We start from the raw sequence: 16,601 nt of genomic DNA, 5'->3' as shown, positions 1-16,601 counted from the left end.
ATCAAAAAATGCGTATTTTTGTGCACCTAAACTTTACTGAACAAAGTATGTTGTTTGTAGTGTCGTATAAAGAGCTATTTACGATAAAATCCTTATTAAAAATCACAATTTAGGATATTTTTGAAGTTAATTCATCAAAATCGTCTTAATAAATATCTGCTTGAAAATCAAAATACTTTCAAAAAAGATTGAGATGATTTACGAGGAAGAATGACCTTATTGGGTTAAATTCTTATTAAAAAAAATGAGATAATTTGAGGGAATCATCGGAAGGCCTTAGTCAAAAATTGAGCTAAATCTGATAACGGGAAGGGGTTGTACTGAATCTCAAGAGTGAAAGGGATTCTGAGACATTGCATTCTGAAAAAGCATAAAAATCATGTTTTTCACTAAATATTTTATTCTTTACCATTCGCTTGCTTATTAATGTTAATTTTGTTAAAATTTAAATCAAGACCAACATTTCACTTGAAGGCTGCAGCTTGACTGTACTTAAAACAAAAAAGTTATTTCGGTTCAAAGATTGTATTTTGGTCGCAAATTGGCGTTTAACACGCAATGATTACATTTTACTCATTGCGTTTTAACATTTGTTATGTTGTTATACATTTAGGAATTCATTTTTCTTTAAATTTTCTGTTTATGTGAGGTTATTGTTTACCCTCTTAGATCTATGGTTTGACTGTTAAAAACAGTTAAAAATCCATACAGAAAGTTGTGTGTATGTTTTTTGCTGCATTGTAGAATACCATTCTATTCTTCATATCTGGAAACAAGTCAGGTAAAAAACCTCTTGAAAATTCTCTCCCACATTACATTTGAGACTGTCTAATGATCGTCAAGCTCACAACTTCCACCGTTGCAAATAGTCTTGGGTATTGGAGGAATTGAAAACTCTTGTCTTCCCTATCGAAAAAAATATGACAAACTTTTATCATTACGAGACGCCTCAGATAAGATCTACCCGAGGTTTGTACAATCCATTACAAGCAATGATATAAAAGTAATTGAACAAACCATGTGCGAAGCAGTTTACATAGTTACTATTTAACGTCCATTGTATTTCGTACTGGTGGATGAGTGGGAGCATGATTTTGAAGATAAGCTCAGTATTACTTTCGGTGCTCTCATTGGCTATTGCAGCAACAGTAAGTACCGTAATGTTGCTCAAAACGATCCCACGCAACAGAAATTCACACCATGTTTTAATGAAAGCACGATGTAGTACCGATTCCCAGGAAAAATGTGCCCGATAGACATGTCCTGAGCAAAATTGTCAACGGCAGACAGGCAGAGCCCAATCAGTTCCCGTGGCAAGTATCGATCCGGGCCACGCTCGGGAATTCGGTAACCGTATGTGGTGGATCACTCATTGCTCCCGAATGGATCCTAACGGCTGCCCATTGCGCCAAGGATTACACCGGATTCCAGATCGGGTTTGGCTCGATCCATCTGAACGTACCGCGGCTTACGATGTCCACAGTGACTAAGGTGGTTCATCCAAACTTTGATCCCGTTCGATTGAACAATGATGTGGCGGTTATAAAGCTGCCTTCGCGTGTTTCGTTTAGCAACGAAATATCGGCCGTTCGACTGCCGCCTCTATCGTACAGCAGGAGAACCTTCCAATACACCTTGGCATTGGTTTCGGGATTCGGAAGAACTTCGGATGGTAAGTTAAAACATAAAAACACTACGAAATATTAAAAAAAACAAACATGAAAATTTTTGGCAATAATATGTAGAAGCTTCAGTGCAATCATTAAAACGGTATTAAAATTCATGAAGGTTAGGTCACATCTGATCATTCTGGTTAATATTGAACGGGGTGAGAACTGGCTTAATTTTATTTTTAGATAATTTTAATTTTTCTGGATTTTAGTGCTTTGGTTTTTTCGTAAATTTGTTTGCAGAACTATTTGGAATTTTAAAAATGTTCATATTTTTTCATGAATATAGTTTTTTTAAGTTTTGAAGGTCTTGAATAACGTATGTGGTACACCTATGTATTCACACCGTTGTGAGTCACATGACGTAAAACACCTCTTCTTCTACAACTCTCTTGTTTCTCAACAGATTTCTACAAAACATAAAGTTTTGGTTTGCTTGTAACGTGACTCAAATATGATTCTCAGACTATATTCAGCTATAATCATTTATTTTAAAGTTATACAAAGTCGAAGATTTTTTTTTGTTCAAAACATGTTTCGGGAAAAAGCTGTAATTAAGTGCTCGAATAAAAAAAATCACTTAATGCATAAGTAAGCTGAAGTTAGAAGCTATATGTTGCACACATGGATTTTTTTCAAGATCATGGCCAGAAAAAATGGTGAATTTAAGAACCGAACTTTGTAAACAATCAACCGCCAAAGCTGATTCATTCACATTTATTACCTATAGGCATTTTTAGATTTATAAAATATTAGCTGACCCGGTGTACTTAGCTGCACCTTTTAAAAATCAATAAATTGTGTGAGCATAGTTTCATTATAAATTAATTTTCAATAGCTTTACAATAAGAGCTTTCACATCACATGTTTTTCAATGGTTGTTTTGAAATCTTATATTAAGCACTCGATTTTATTTGCTTTTCTCCCCAGCAATGTGAGGAGCGTCCACGAACTGCCATAACAACATTTTTCGTAATCAAATAACATCACATTTCATTTGCTTGATAAGTTTTCAAGTTTTACATACTTTCCTTTTGTCCGTTTCTCCTCTGAGAAAAGAGGGGTAATAAATCTTTAAAAAAAACCTCTCATGTAAAATATGGTTTCCAATGCTTAAAAAGTTTTTAAAACTATGCGATAAAAGCTCCCCCATTCCTGGCTCTGTACTGTATGGAATTTTCCTTTAAAAAAATAGAAACATTTTTTGTACTCGAATACTTTTTCTTTCAAATTTGGTTCCATTTGTTGGATAAGTTCTCAAGTAATACAAAAACTGTGCGGAACTATTTTCCCATCTCTTAACCCCCACTGGAAGGTGAAAAGAGTTTTTTAATAACCATAGAATCATTTCTCGTATTGTTATACATTCCCCTACATGAGCTCTGGAATTTTTCAAAACGAACGTACGGCACCTCTCTTCTCTTTCCATCCCGTGAGGGGAACCAAATCATCAAGAATTCATCGTCTTGAATTTAAATACTCTTCCCAATTTGTTAGGTACCATTTGCTAGATTAGCAATCGAGTTATTAAAAAAATTGTATGAGTGCTCCCCTTCCCCCTCCCTATCGAATCAATGAAAGAAGGTAGAAACTTTAAGCAATCATAGAAAAAAAATCTACTCAAATACCCTTGCTATTAAATTTGAATAATAAGTTCTCGAGTGATCCAAAAATATTGTATGAAAACCTCCCTCCTCTTTCCCCTCTTCCCGTTGGAGAGAGTGAGGGGTTTCAAAATATAAAAATAAAATTTCTCGTACTTGAATATACTTCCCTGTTAATTTTTTTTTTTTTTTGTTCGAATAGTTCTCGAGTAATGCATAAAACTGTAAGGGAGACCCTTTTTCCACATCTTATCCCCCCAGTGAAAGGACAGATGGGCCTCAAACATAGTAGAAACTTGACTCGTAACCTTATACCTTGCGATGTATTTCGATGTAATTCATCCCGAAAAATATTTTTTTAAATCCATCATTTTTTAGGAAGCTTGAATAGATTTGACCCTAAATTTTTTTCTTCAAAAGATGAAACCGTTTAATTTTTTATTTTTTTCCCATCCCCTTTCTAATGAAAATCTCTTTATACCACTTTTCAAGATGGATAATCTTCTTGTAGATTGGTTTGTTTTAATTTTATTTATTCAGAAATTTCTAAAAAGGCTTCCGAACTTTGTTGAATCATGATAAAAACTTACTCTGCATGTTTTCAATTGTATGTGTGTATTTTTTCGTTTTTTTCATTTACACTGTTTTGTTTATTATTAGTTTACCTTAAATGTTGAAAGCTCACTAATAGTTTTTTGAAGTTATCGAAAACAGATCTTCTCTGAACCAAGTCACCAATTCAATTTTCTATTCTAGGGCACAAACATCCCATAAATTATTTTGAAGAGTAATCAATTTTAAATTCTAAGATATCATTTGTTTGAATTTGCAGTAAATACTAAACAGTTTTACAATTAATTTTCTCAAAATGGTATGGTTGAATCGACTACATTGGTTATCAATGATAACTCAAAAGTTAGAAATTGGCCAATGAAATTGAATTGTATAAAAATCAAAACCTCAAATTTAATAATCTTATTAATTTTCTAATCCCCCGTATAAATCGCATAGTCTCGATAGTAGACATCCAACGCAGAGAGTTTGATCAAAAAATATCATCTGAGTAAAAAGTTATGCAAGTTCTAAGTCGAAGTGACAGTGTGCGTGCTTCCAATTTCTATACAGTTATATACGGTACTGTAGATGTGAGCCTTGAATTTTGAAAAGTATAGTAGATTGAAAACAGGAACGATCCAAGGTAGTCGTCAGTGGGCATATCTCAGAAATCGCTTTCGGATTTTTTCGATGCGGTCGATATGAACTGAGTAGAACGGTGCCCAAACTTGGAATCCATACTTTAGTGTGCTCCTTACATGTGTTCAGAACAGGGTTGTTGTGGATACTATTTTTCGGGGTCTTCGTAGCAAACTCGCATACATATGTTTCTGTTGCAGTCAGCTCAAAGCTGTAAAACAGTTGTTTATCAAAATTCCAGTTTTTATATAAATTGAATTATGAACTATATAGTTTCCTTATAGTCAATGTTCCGAAAATCAATCATTTTCGATCAGCCATGCTTTACTGCATTTAGAGCCAAAAAATCGAAGCAGTCAATTTTTCCTCTCCAACCAAATCATATAAACAATCAAGCATGACAACGACCCTGCTGTATTTGATACATTCCCGCAAAACATGTTGTGGTAAAGAAGGACGCATACTATCAGCTATCGAACGTCTCGATGCTGATTTCCTTCCTTAACGACTTTCAACCTTTAGGATCATAACTGATATGTATCAGTTTTGAGCGATCTATGTAGGCTATAAGATGATTATTTATTTTTCGCTTTGCGTAGAAGGACAAAAACGTGACTAGGTAACCGCAATGAACTGTCCAGCATGTGCTACGGCTTTTTTGAACATGTGGTCCTGGTATTTCTTCAGATTTTTCCTTCTGAAACATTCATGATCGTCTATCAATAACAAGCATTATCAACAATGATTCGAGGATAGACGGTCGGGAATGATTGAGGGAGCGACGTTCAAAATGTATCACCAAGTATGTCGATCACAGTCTACGACGAATAGCAACGGTAGCCTCCGATGGGGCATGGTATATTTCCTTGTATCAAGTTAGTGATGATTTTCTACATATATTCAATGTGTAATCTTACCACGTGCGTATCACAGTACTCGGAGATATCAGTATTCTAGCTGGAAACCAATCCTGATTGCTTTTCTTGAGCTATTTCCCGAACATTGCTTATAATATTATTCCACAACAAAAAGATTTTAAACTATTAAATGCACATTTCAATTGTGCCAGAAATGATTACTAATGTTAATCATTTCTTTTCTGACGTTTCTACAGTTCGTGACTTTGGCTAGATGATAAGTATAGGGATCCTCATGAATCTTGTTGGCAACATCCTCCCCCCGGTGTCGCCTGGGTGTATACCAAAGGGCTCGTCTCATCGTCACCAACTTTAAGAATGTCCAGCAAGATCAATTTTGACCTTTAACTATCGGTTTACACATCAACAAACCTTAAATAGGTTCGTCTAGTTATTAGCAGCAGGTATTCCAATATTCACCCTCTCCGAAGGTTGTCGAGAATACGTTGAATTCGAAACGGATTCATTCTGGTTGTCTGATTATTTGAAGGCTCAAAATGGAGAAAACGGTGATGTCGTTTTTGACATTGATTTGTTTCAAATTGTTCTCCTTTACATGGCCAACGAGGATGAGAAATAAGACAGCGGTGGCACAGCTTCTTATTTTTTACTATTTGCCAACGGTCATCTAAATTGAGAGCTCTAAAAATGTAACATGCCGTAACCTGGTGGTTAACTGCACTACAAATTGGACAAGGTATAGAATGTTGGTTATTGTTATTTGAATTTTCATTCCTTTCTCCCTGTACAGATTCTTCAAAACCAGCGTTATAAACTGTGTGCGCATTAAAATGTCCTTTTTGATGGTTCCGATGACGATCACCTCTGTAACCGGTCATAGGAAAGGCATTAGTCGTGACACTGCACGTGGCTGCCGAAATAGTTTCCATATATTTCCCAAATACTGTCAAATCAACTGTCGGAAATTGCTGATGATAAAGAGCCCAGTTGAATTGCACCATTGTTGGTAGTTTCGCTACTAGCTCTTGAAGAAGAGTAGAATTAGATAAGTGTTGTTCCATTCCCACAGCACGTATGTGGCCGCACAAGTTCAGTGCGGCTAATCCAAAAGGCACTAAAGTTTCTAACCTATCAGCTTTAGGCGCGGCAATAGCACGTATCTTAGCAATCATGTTGTTTACTATTTGCTCCGGTCTACCATACAAAGTCTGCAAGGTCGAGATGATGTGTGGTACTGTGGAAGGGTGAAGAAGGAAGCTGCTAACTGCTTCTCTTGCGCTGCCTTTTAGGCATCTTTGAAGACGCAAAAAGTTTTCGGAGTTCGTGAAGGCGCATGACACAGTAGTCTGATGATAGATATTGCTAAACAACGGTCAATCTGCAGAATCACCAAAAAATATAGGCAGCTCTCGTGCGCCAAACTGGCGTGCGATAAACTGCTGCTGAGTAGGAGGATTTTCCAAACTTTGTTGTTCCAGACATACGATTGGAGGACAGCTAATCCGACTTTGCTGCATGGGTGGACCTATGTTCACAGGAGACTGTAAAGGTGGTGGATCATAATTTATATTGGGTGTAGGTTGTGTAACATTATGTTGACAAGGTAGCCAAGACGATGGATATGAGTAAACTGATCGACCACCACATGGCGTTGGAGTGTACACTTCGAAATCCGTAGAACTCAAGCTTGAATTTTTTCGATTTGAGTCGGGGGGAGCATTTGAAAGATCACTCACCGCTGCACCTATGTATGGGTGTGGATTACCTTTAGACATGTCCGGCGATCTTTCTGTGGCCCCCTTCTGGCAAACTGCATGCTGCTCCTCAAACCGCGATTGACGGTCACTTAGTCCAGCAAATACCGGCTCCTGTTGAGTGTGCGCTTCACGCGCCGTCTCTCTAGCAGCATCGTTCGGTCGTAATAGATCTCGTTTGCTCAGTGCAAGTCGTAAATTACGAATCTGCTCTTCACGTTCCATAATTTGCAGCTGAGCCAGTTTGAGTAGATCTTCTTCTTTTTTGCGTTGGATGATTATAGCTTCTTCTCGTTCAATCTGTAACTCTTGAACTTTGTTGACCAATAAAATTTCTTCTTGCTGTTGACGTAGTAGTTGTTTCCGTAAGTCGGTTTCCTTCTGTCGCTGCAAATCTTGCTCTTGGTCTCGTTGAACCTGCATCTTATTGATAGCATCCAATAGCTCCTTCTCACGCTGATTTTGTCGGTTTAGCTCCTTTTTATGCTCTTCCTGCATAAATTTTGTCTGGTTACGCCAGTGCTCGTAAAGACTTGGACCAGTCTTACGACTCAACTCTGGCATACGGGGTAGATCAGGAGGTTGGGATTCTTTAAGAATATTGATGAGTGGATTTAAATTTACCTTTTCGATCTGAGGAACAAGTGGATCTCGATATTCGACAAGCTTATTTCCCGTTATCGTGGGAGGTAGATGTGGTTGTCGAGTTTCAACTTGAGCAGCTTCTTCTCGGATCAAAGGTGTTGATGTAAGCTTACCACCTAGAACGTCAGTCGGATTTACGGGCAGCGATTGATGGGAAGTTTCAGTGTGTCTGTGGTTTCAGGTTCGGATGTCTTTACAACGACAACCCGATCGGAACTCTCGATCGTTATCGCCTGATTCTCCACCCACTCATCAATTCTTCTGCTTCTGCTAGACCGGCTGCTATGCTGGCTTCTTCCTCTCTTTGCTTCATCATCCTGCTGCTTAAGTAGCTCGTACTTTCGATCTATGAATTTCTTCCTCTGTTCAAGTTTTTCCGAGTGCATTTCCTCAAACAAACGATTTTCTTCCTCCAGCTTTTGTATGTCCCGAGCAATACGCGACTGCCGAGAACTAGTTGTCCTACCCGACTTCCCTGATGTGCAACTCAAGGGAGGTGGAATCTGTCGACACTTAGCACAAACGAACGTATCCGATCGCACAGTAGCACGGTTTACACCAGCGCATGGAAAATGGTACCATACCCGACAGTTTATGCAAAGAACCATGAACTTTTTGGCATTTTTTGGCCGGTCGCACGCACCACAATCAACTTTGTCTCCACCTTCTTCATCAACGACCAATTCCAGAAATCCGTCCTCCAACTCTGAATCTGTTTGTTTATCAACAGATGCTTCAGCAGTAGCTCCCGTTTGTAGGTTATGGTCGACTGACTTTTGCGTTTCGACAAACGGTTGCTGATTGGCGCGCTTTGCAGTTACCGTATTTGGACGGGTCTTGGACCTAGTTTGCCGTAGTGAACCTTCATATAAGAGAAGCGACATCTGATCCCTCTTAAAATAAAATATGTGGCAACATCGCCGAAATCTTGGACATAAAAAATCCCCAGCACTGTTTTCTGGCTCAATGTTCAAGCTCTAAAGTGAACGCTCCTTCAATCCAACAAAACAACATTGAACTCGATGCCCGAAGGATCGCGATAAACGGTATGAATGACTTGAATTTCATTAATTACACTAGTTTACAGCATTTTTGAACTCAGTAAACTGAAGGTCATTTCTAATGTGAAATCGGACGCTGAATCCGAAAATGAAATTAAAAAAAATCTCAGTAGAGCCGTTTTTGAGTTATGCTCCAAATATGAAATTTCGAAAAAATTAAAAAAGTTCTTGTACTTAGATAAAAATATCTCGGACGGCATAACAGTAATTTGAAATCCCTCTTTTGCATATTGAAGGTGAATAAGTTTTCTATCGATCATCTGAACACTGTTTTTGTGTTTGACCAACAGTATTGCTGATATTAGTGACTTTATGAGAAAAAAAATTATAAAAAACGCATTTTTTTATAGAAAATTTTGTTTCAACGAAAGTTTTAGACTCGATGGTAGCATTTAAAAAATCTGATTTTCTTTTGCGCTTAAATATCAATTCAAAACAAAGATTTCAAGTGGTTATTTATCAAAATCGGTTGAAAATTGAAAAAGTTATTGCTACTTTAAAATAACTGAAATTTTTGGAGTTTTTAATAATTTAACAAACCGCACTACACTTATCATAGTATAGGAAGAATGAAACATGATAAATCTCACTCGCTTCAAGTCAAAATTATATATTAGCTTACCAGAAGGTCATATGCCAAGTTTCAGAAATATCTGACCATAGGGAGGGGTTGCTTAAGTCTCAAACGTGAATAAAGTTTTGAGGTAATTTGCCCGGAAGGAACGAAAAATACTGGTTTTTCATCAATAACTTTTTTCATCACTAGTTGATTGTTTTTTATGGTTGATTTTCTTAAAGCCTAAGTTGAGACAAATATTTCACCAGAAGACTGTAACTCGATAGGATTTGAAACAGAAAAGTTATTGCGGTTCAAAGATTGTATTTTGCTCGAAAATTGTCGTATAAAACGCAATGCGTAAAAAGTACTCATTGCGTGTTGGACAAAATTTGCGGCCTTTGAACCGCAATAACTTTTCTGTTTCAATTCCAATCGAGTTACAGTCTTCGGGTGAAATATTTGTCTCAATTTAGGCTTCAAGAAAATCAACCATAAAAAACAATCAACTGGTGATGAAAAAAGTTATTGATGAAAAACCAGTATTTTTCGATCCATACGGGCGAAATATCTCAAAACTTTATTCACGTTTGAGACTTAAGCAACCCCTCCCTATGGTCAGATCTTCCTGAAACTTGGCATATGACCTTCTGGTAAGCTAATAAATAATTTTGACTTGAAGCGAGTGAGATTTATCATGTTTCATTCTTCCTATACTATGATAAGTGTAGTGCGGTTTGTTAAATTATTAAAAACTCCAAAAATTTCAGTTATTTTAAAGTAGCAATAACTTTTTCAATTTTCAACCGATTTCGATAAATAACCACTTGAAATCTTTGTTTTGAATTGATATTTAAGCGCAAAAGAAAATCAGATTTTTTAAATGCTACCATCGAGTCTAAAACTTTCGTTGAAACAAAATTTTCTATAAAAAAATGCGTTTTTTATAATTTTTTTTCTCATAAAGTCACTAATATCAGCAATACTGTTGGTCAAACGCAAAAACAGTGTTCAGATGATCGATAGAAAACTTATTCACCTTCAATATGCAAAAGAGGGATTTCAAATTACTGTTATGCCGTCCGAGATATTTTAATCTAAGTACAAGAACTTTTTTAATTTTTTCGAAATTTCATATTTGGAGCATAACTCAAAAACGGCTCTACTGAGATTTTTTTGAATTTCATTTTCGGATTCAGCGCCCGATTTCACATTAAAAATGTTGGTCCGTTAATCAAGTTCACGATTTTTTGTAAATTTTGTAAACTAGTGTTATTAGTTAGTTTTCTAACTAGAAACACGATTCACCAAAGCATTGAAAAAAATTGCACCTAATCATAAATTCATATGACCAGCTAAAAAAATTATCTGTTTGAACTATAACAACAATCACAATACCTTCCTTGGTTGAGTTTTCAATAAAAAGGTAAAAGCTCTGGAACAAAATGCTTGGATCGATTGGAATCGATTTTGACAGTTCTTTTGCTCGATTGGAATTTCGTGTTTCAGATGTCACTTCTCTTATATACAGGTTCACTAGTTTGCCGTATAAAAGAATTTCCGGGCATCTTTATCCGGATAATCATTGAGATTGTTGTGGATACTTTTTTTCAGGGTCTTCGTAGCCAACTCGCATACATATGTTTCTGTTTTACAGCTCAAAGCTGTAAAACAGTGGCTTATTAAAATTCCAGTTTTTATATAAATTAAATTATGAACTTACATTATGTCTCCTTATAGTATTATTCCACAACAAAAAGATTTTAAACTATTAAATGCACGTTTCAATCGTGCCAGAAATGATTACTAATCCCAAGTAACCATAAGCATTAAGCCAAAACCCTTAATCAGCATTAAATCAACATTTCTAATGCAAGTTAGCATAAAATAAACATTTCTAATGCATATAATGCCAATATCAACATTCATAATGCTTTTTAGTTTTATATAAGCATTAAAGCAAAAAAGAAAATTAGCACTAATGATAGCACTATATGCACATATAGAGCTCCTATATAAAGTTAACAAGCATTAAGAGTGATGTGACCCGAACAGTACTTTAAGTAAGAGTTTTTTTCACCCACCTTATCAGCATCGAGAGTGGTCGAAATGGTAAAGGCGTTAGGAAAGATAAAGGCTGCTGCGGGATCCTCGGTTCGAGACTCATCAAATGTAATCCATAATTCAATTATAATCACTTCTTATTTCACAGAAGAATTCATTAAGTAGGCATTATCCTTCATTCAGCAGGTTGATTGCTGTTGTAGATATTAATTATTTTTAGAATTTTTGTTCATTTTAATTATTCAAGTAATAATAACAATAATAATTAAATAAACAAAAGGTGTTCTAAGTATGCATTGTTAATGCTTTTATACGACTTGCGAAAAATGACGTTTTGATGGTGCTCTAATTCAGCATGTGTAATGCTTATTAAAGGCTATGTTGTGATAGCACTTGATCAGCCCGCTATTTCGCCTTTTTAGCATTAAATCTGCATTATATACGCATATAGTGCAAAACAAGCATTAATACAGAGTTATATATGGGATTATAGTGTTGATTAAGGGCTATGTTTTAGTGCTTATGGTTACTTGGGATGTTAATCATTTCTTTTCTGACGTTTCTACAGATGATAAGTAGGGATCCTCATGAATCTTGTTGGCAACAAGGGTTCTCAAGACATAGATGTTTTTGAAGTTCTGCGAATTCCATCGTATAAAACCGAGGATCACGTAGGCTTTGCTTATTGAAGTAGAGATGTATTCGTCGAATGTCAATCTGGTTTCTAAGGCACACACAGTAAAAACTCTTGTAATTGCCTTCTCGCCCAATGTGTATATGATGTATAAAGGTGTTTTTTGCGGGTAAACTGCCGTTCTAAGCAAGATTGTCCCATGTGGAAAAACTTGCAAACGAGAAAAACGTGATTGAAATATCAGCTATATTTCCAATTTTTCTCTCAAACTAAAAATTCACCGAAAGCTTTTCCGTAGTGAACAGTTCAAGTTAATCATTTTACAAAGTTTTCTGCCAAAAAAATTACATTTTCTACAAAAAAACAGCAAATTAGTGCCAAAAATGCTCCGTGTGACACTTTTGCGTAGAATCAGAACGCATGCCGATGCTAGTTCTACGAAAAACTGTCACACGGCTGCAATTTTTCTATCATTTTAAAAGCTTGCGTAGTTTATTTTTTTCCCAAAAACTCATGCTAAACCGTAATTTGAGAAATACGTTCCTCTTTGTTTATAAAAATGTATACCTAGTTGAGTATGGATCCTGTAAGTAGTGCCTACCAAAAAGTGTTTAGTGAAAATTTCTCTGAATAAAACACTCAAGGCTTCTCGCTCTGCCTCTGCCCTCGTTTTTAGTGTTCTTTTCAGTGAATAACATTAAATTCAACAGTTTGAACTTATTTTAAGACAAATTTTTTGATAAAATTTGCATTATTCATAGAATTTTCTCTAGTGTGACATTCTTGCGTAGAATCATCAACATAGAGACAATCACCTTGATGAAAATTTCGTATAAGTTCAAAACAAAGTATACTTGTTTGTGTTTTTATTCGAAAGTTAACACTAAAGGAGACCGTTTCCAGCAAAAAAGTGAAAATGACCCAAAAGTCACATGGGACATTCTTGCTTAGAACGGCAGTAAAGGACATTGAAGAACTTTTATTCGTGTTTACGTCCATTCCGTTTTTGACATCATGATAAAATCGGATTAATGTAGTAGAGAAGTTTTAAGCAGTCGGTTCGATCTCCAACAGTCCTAGAGATTTTAAGGTCATCCGCGAAAAACAATAGCGGTGTCAAGGTCGTTCACAAACAGAGGCCCAAGAATACTACCTTGGGGAACACCTGAACTAATCTCAAATCTATTCGATTGCGTTGTTCCAATTTTCACGAAAGCAGTGCGTTTTGTAAGGTATGAGAGAACCCATTGATACAGCCAGGGCGGATAATTTTTGTCTGGCTGGCTTTTGTCCACATTTTCTTGAACTCGTCGACCATACCATCCTCCCGAAGATTGCGCTTAATAATTGCCCAGTAACGCTCTACCGGGCGCAGCTCTGGACAATTTGGCGGATTGTCCTCTTTCTCAACAAAACATGTCTTGAAGGATTTCAGTAGTTTGAGAGTAGCTGAAGCATAGTGTGCGGAAGCAAGTTCAGGCCAGAACAATGGTGGGCTTGTATGATGACGATAAAGAAGAACAAGGCGTTTTTCGATGCATTCCTTACGATAATTTTCACCATTGTACCTGTTGTGAAATATGGCGAACTTCTTTCTCCACAAGAGCAGATAGCTTGCCAAACAAGCACTTTTTTGCCAAACTTTTCGATTTCAATGGATCGCTTATCATGAGGTAGCTCCTTACCAACAATTTCGTTGAAAAATTGCGGCCCAGGAAGAGCGGCTGTATTCAGTTTGCAATAAGTTTCATCGTCCATCCAAATGCAACGGTTACTTTGCTTCTTCAAAATCGTATCTCCGACATCGCTGCTTTGCTCGTTCGTCCTGTTCCGCGCTCCGTTTAGGATGTCTCTGCTTCCTGTAGGTCTTAATGTGGTTCCTTCGTTTTATGTTTTGGACGGTCTCAACGGAAATTTTCAGTTTCGTGGCAATTCTCCGAACAGAGTTGTGTTCATGTGGCAACCAAAGTTTAACAAATTTCTACTCGATTTGTGGATTCACTGTGCTTCTTCTGGTTTCGGGTCTTGACAAATCTTCAAGAGTATGGTGCTCCAAACTTCATGATGATTTGATAAACCGCAAACTTCGATCGTTTCACAAGCTTTTTAATATTTCTACACAATAGTACATCTCAGCAGTACTTTTGAATTATAAAAACACGGGATTCTTTATCAATTCGTCCCATTTTACCAAATCCAGTCGCTTTCTCACAAAAAAAAATATGCCAGTGCTTTGTCAACAAACTTTTATACACGATGAAACCAGATTCTTCAAATTTGGGTTAAACGTCAACTTTTTATCGTAACATGTAGGTGTCCGTTTTATAAAATGAACACTCCTTATTGATTGTTAGAACGAGTTTGAAATTTCGAATGAATTAAAGTTTAAAATATTTTTTTTTTTCAAAAGTATGTTAAACCATCAAAATAGAAAGCAGTGGAACGGGTACCTTTTCAAAAAGTGTCTTCGACATTTGAATACATGTGCTACTGCTAGACAATCATATTTTTTATGTTTTTTTTTCTTTTTCTTCCAGCTAGTCAATCAATCTCCAGCACCTTGAAGTACGAGAATCTTAAAATCATTTCCAATGCTGAGTGTAGCACCGTCTATGGATCTTCGGTGATTCTCAACTCAACAATGTGCGCCATCGGATACGAGCGAAACAATCAGAACGTATGCCAGGGAGATTCCGGTGGTCCCATGGTAGTCAAGGACAACGACAGCTACGTACAGATCGGAATTGTGTCGTTCGTTTCGAACCGCGGTTGCAGCACCGGAGACCCATCCGGCTACATACGAACAGCATCGTTTTTGCCTTGGATTGCCGAACAAACAGGAATCAGAATCGAACCGTGAAATAGTTAAGAAGGCTAGGTGGAACGTTTAGTTTTACATATCTTGGAATAAATTACTTTTTCTTGTATATCTTGTCGGGTTTGTCATCTAGTCAGTGTTTCTAATATTAAATCTTTCACTCATTCATCCACTATAGTTTATTTATTGAAATTTGCTTTATAATGCAACCCATTCTGCATCAACCGTAGAAATTTAAGCCAATAAACATGGAGAATATAATGTCATAATTAATACAACTTTATTGATGTTTAGCTTTCTTGAAATCAACATCGCTGTTGCTGCTGCCACCCTCTTTGGCTTTGCGTTTGTGAATGATATTCTGAATTTGTTGCCATTCCCGGTCCAATTCTGCTTTTTCGTTTTTCTCCGTTTTGTGTTTCCGTGTTTTACGTCCGTCCTGCATTTTAACACCATACTGAAAAGCGGCTTTCGGTAAAGCTTCCTTGCTGCTCATATAATCTGAAAGGTTACGAAAACGTCTCGTTAATTTTGTAACACTCATGACACTCTTAGATCTTATCTTACCAGAATACTCTTCCTGAGTGTCGAAATCCCATCGCCCAATAGGTCCTTTCTTGTTGCCCAGATCCATCTTTGTGTAGTCTACTTCATCGTCAGAATCATCGATAGCATCGTTCATTTCCTGCAACCCAGGATAACATTCGGCGTATCCTTCTGGTTCTGCAGTTAGCTTAGTGATCAATTGGGCAGACAGTTTTGGTGGAGCTGGAACTTTAAATTATTTATGGTGAAATTAATCGGTTAGGTAGTTTATTTTCCAAAAGTATAATATGAACTTACTTTGAATTGTTCCGATTTCTCGCTCCTCTTGTTCGCTTGGTTTATCGAAGTATCTATGTTTAGACTGACTATCATCCTGCTTCGAAGACGATGCTTCATAACGTCTAGTGGGTTTGTACTCTCCAATGTCCCCATATATTGAGTCATCCATGTTTTTATCTTCCGGAAGTTTGAACAACGGCTTATCCTTGTCCTGTACGATAAAAAAAAAGAATAATGACTGCTCAACTCTAGGATATACGACAGTGCTAAACCAACCCGGCGTTTATTTTTCTTGCCACGCCCACCCTGGCGAAGGTAGGATAGGATTTGGGCCAACTTGTTGATAACGATGTCATTGGTTGTCAATGTTTGGGTGTCCCCAGCAACGAGAGGAACTTCCGCCTTCGATCGGATTACCGTCGTGGGGATGTCCGTCTCGGCGTTTTCATCTTCCAGCTCAATGTGGTAAGCCATCCGACCCGGAGCAAACATTTCGTTGCGTTCAACATGGCGAGAGCTATTCGGATAAAGGCAGACAGAAATAGGGTATCGGAAGGTGATATTAATGTTCATAATGATTTATTTGGTTTCTTTGCTTAAAAAAACTTAATTTTAATGTATACATACAGTCCAATAAAATTGTATAAGGTTTTCAGACCTATCAACATGATGAGTAACAGTGTCAAGTTAATCTAAACAGAAATTAGTTTTTTTAATGAAAAGAAAATGTTCTTAGAATTATTTTATATGTAAATTTGACACGTCTCAATCGTGCTATTGCAGAATTTTGAAAAAAAATAATTAAATGTTTTCTATATACAGCTAAACTTCGAAAAAAATTGGCTAAGTGGTAAAAACGACTTTTATACTGGTAAAATTACCGTATCAATTGAAAACT

At 36.7% G+C, this 16,601-nt stretch overlaps 2 protein-coding genes across 2 annotated transcripts; one reads left to right on the top strand and one right to left on the bottom strand.

Annotated features, from left to right (window-relative positions):
• The first annotated feature begins 1,040 nt into the window (after window positions 1-1,040).
• On the top strand, window positions 1,041-14,987 carry LOC129745844 (brachyurin-like). The gene is made up of 3 exons (XM_055739204.1): window positions 1,041-1,148; window positions 1,216-1,672; window positions 14,598-14,987. Exons 1-3 carry the CDS (start codon window positions 1,077-1,079, stop codon window positions 14,918-14,920), a joined length of 852 nt encoding a protein of 283 aa, XP_055595179.1. The 5' UTR covers window positions 1,041-1,076; the 3' UTR covers window positions 14,921-14,987.
• A 59-nt stretch (window positions 14,988-15,046) lies between these two features.
• Window positions 15,047-16,291, bottom strand: LOC129745843 (protein Red). The gene is made up of 4 exons (XM_055739203.1): window positions 15,980-16,291; window positions 15,722-15,914; window positions 15,446-15,652; window positions 15,047-15,379 (listed from the first exon to the last, which is right to left on the bottom strand). The coding sequence occupies exons 1-4, from the start codon at window positions 16,274-16,276 to the stop codon at window positions 15,159-15,161; spliced, it is 918 nt and encodes a 305-aa protein (XP_055595178.1). The 5' UTR covers window positions 16,277-16,291; the 3' UTR covers window positions 15,047-15,158.
• Between the last annotated feature and the right edge of the window lie 310 nt (window positions 16,292-16,601).

Source organism: Uranotaenia lowii, chromosome 2, assembly GCF_029784155.1.
Source record: "Uranotaenia lowii strain MFRU-FL chromosome 2, ASM2978415v1, whole genome shotgun sequence".
In the NCBI taxonomy this organism is placed as follows: Eukaryota; Metazoa; Arthropoda; class Insecta; order Diptera; family Culicidae; genus Uranotaenia; species Uranotaenia lowii.
This window is presented reverse-complemented; position numbering and strand designations above follow the sequence as displayed.

What these genes read in the sequence shown, in the direction of transcription:
- LOC129745844 (XM_055739204.1), top strand. Translation starts at nt 1,077, where the DNA reads ATGAGTGGGAGCATGATTTTGAAGATAAGCTCAGTATTACTTTCGGTG. An exon ending in CATTGGCTATTGCAGCAACA is followed by an intron (nt 1,149 to 1,215) that starts GTAAGTACCGTA and finishes TTTTAATGAAAG; the next exon opens with CACGATGTAGTACCGATTCC. An exon ending in ATTCGGAAGAACTTCGGATG is followed by an intron (nt 1,673 to 14,597) that starts GTAAGTTAAAAC and finishes TTTTTCTTCCAG; the next exon opens with CTAGTCAATCAATCTCCAGC.
- LOC129745843 (XM_055739203.1), bottom strand. Translation starts at nt 16,276, where the DNA reads ATGAACATTAATATCACCTTCCGATACCCTATTTCTGTCTGCCTTTAT. An exon ending in AGAAATCGGAACAATTCAAA is followed by an intron (nt 15,653 to 15,721) that starts GTAAGTTCATAT and finishes AATAATTTAAAG; the next exon opens with TTCCAGCTCCACCAAAACTG. An exon ending in CACTCAGGAAGAGTATTCTG is followed by an intron (nt 15,380 to 15,445) that starts GTAAGATAAGAT and finishes GTAACCTTTCAG; the next exon opens with ATTATATGAGCAGCAAGGAA.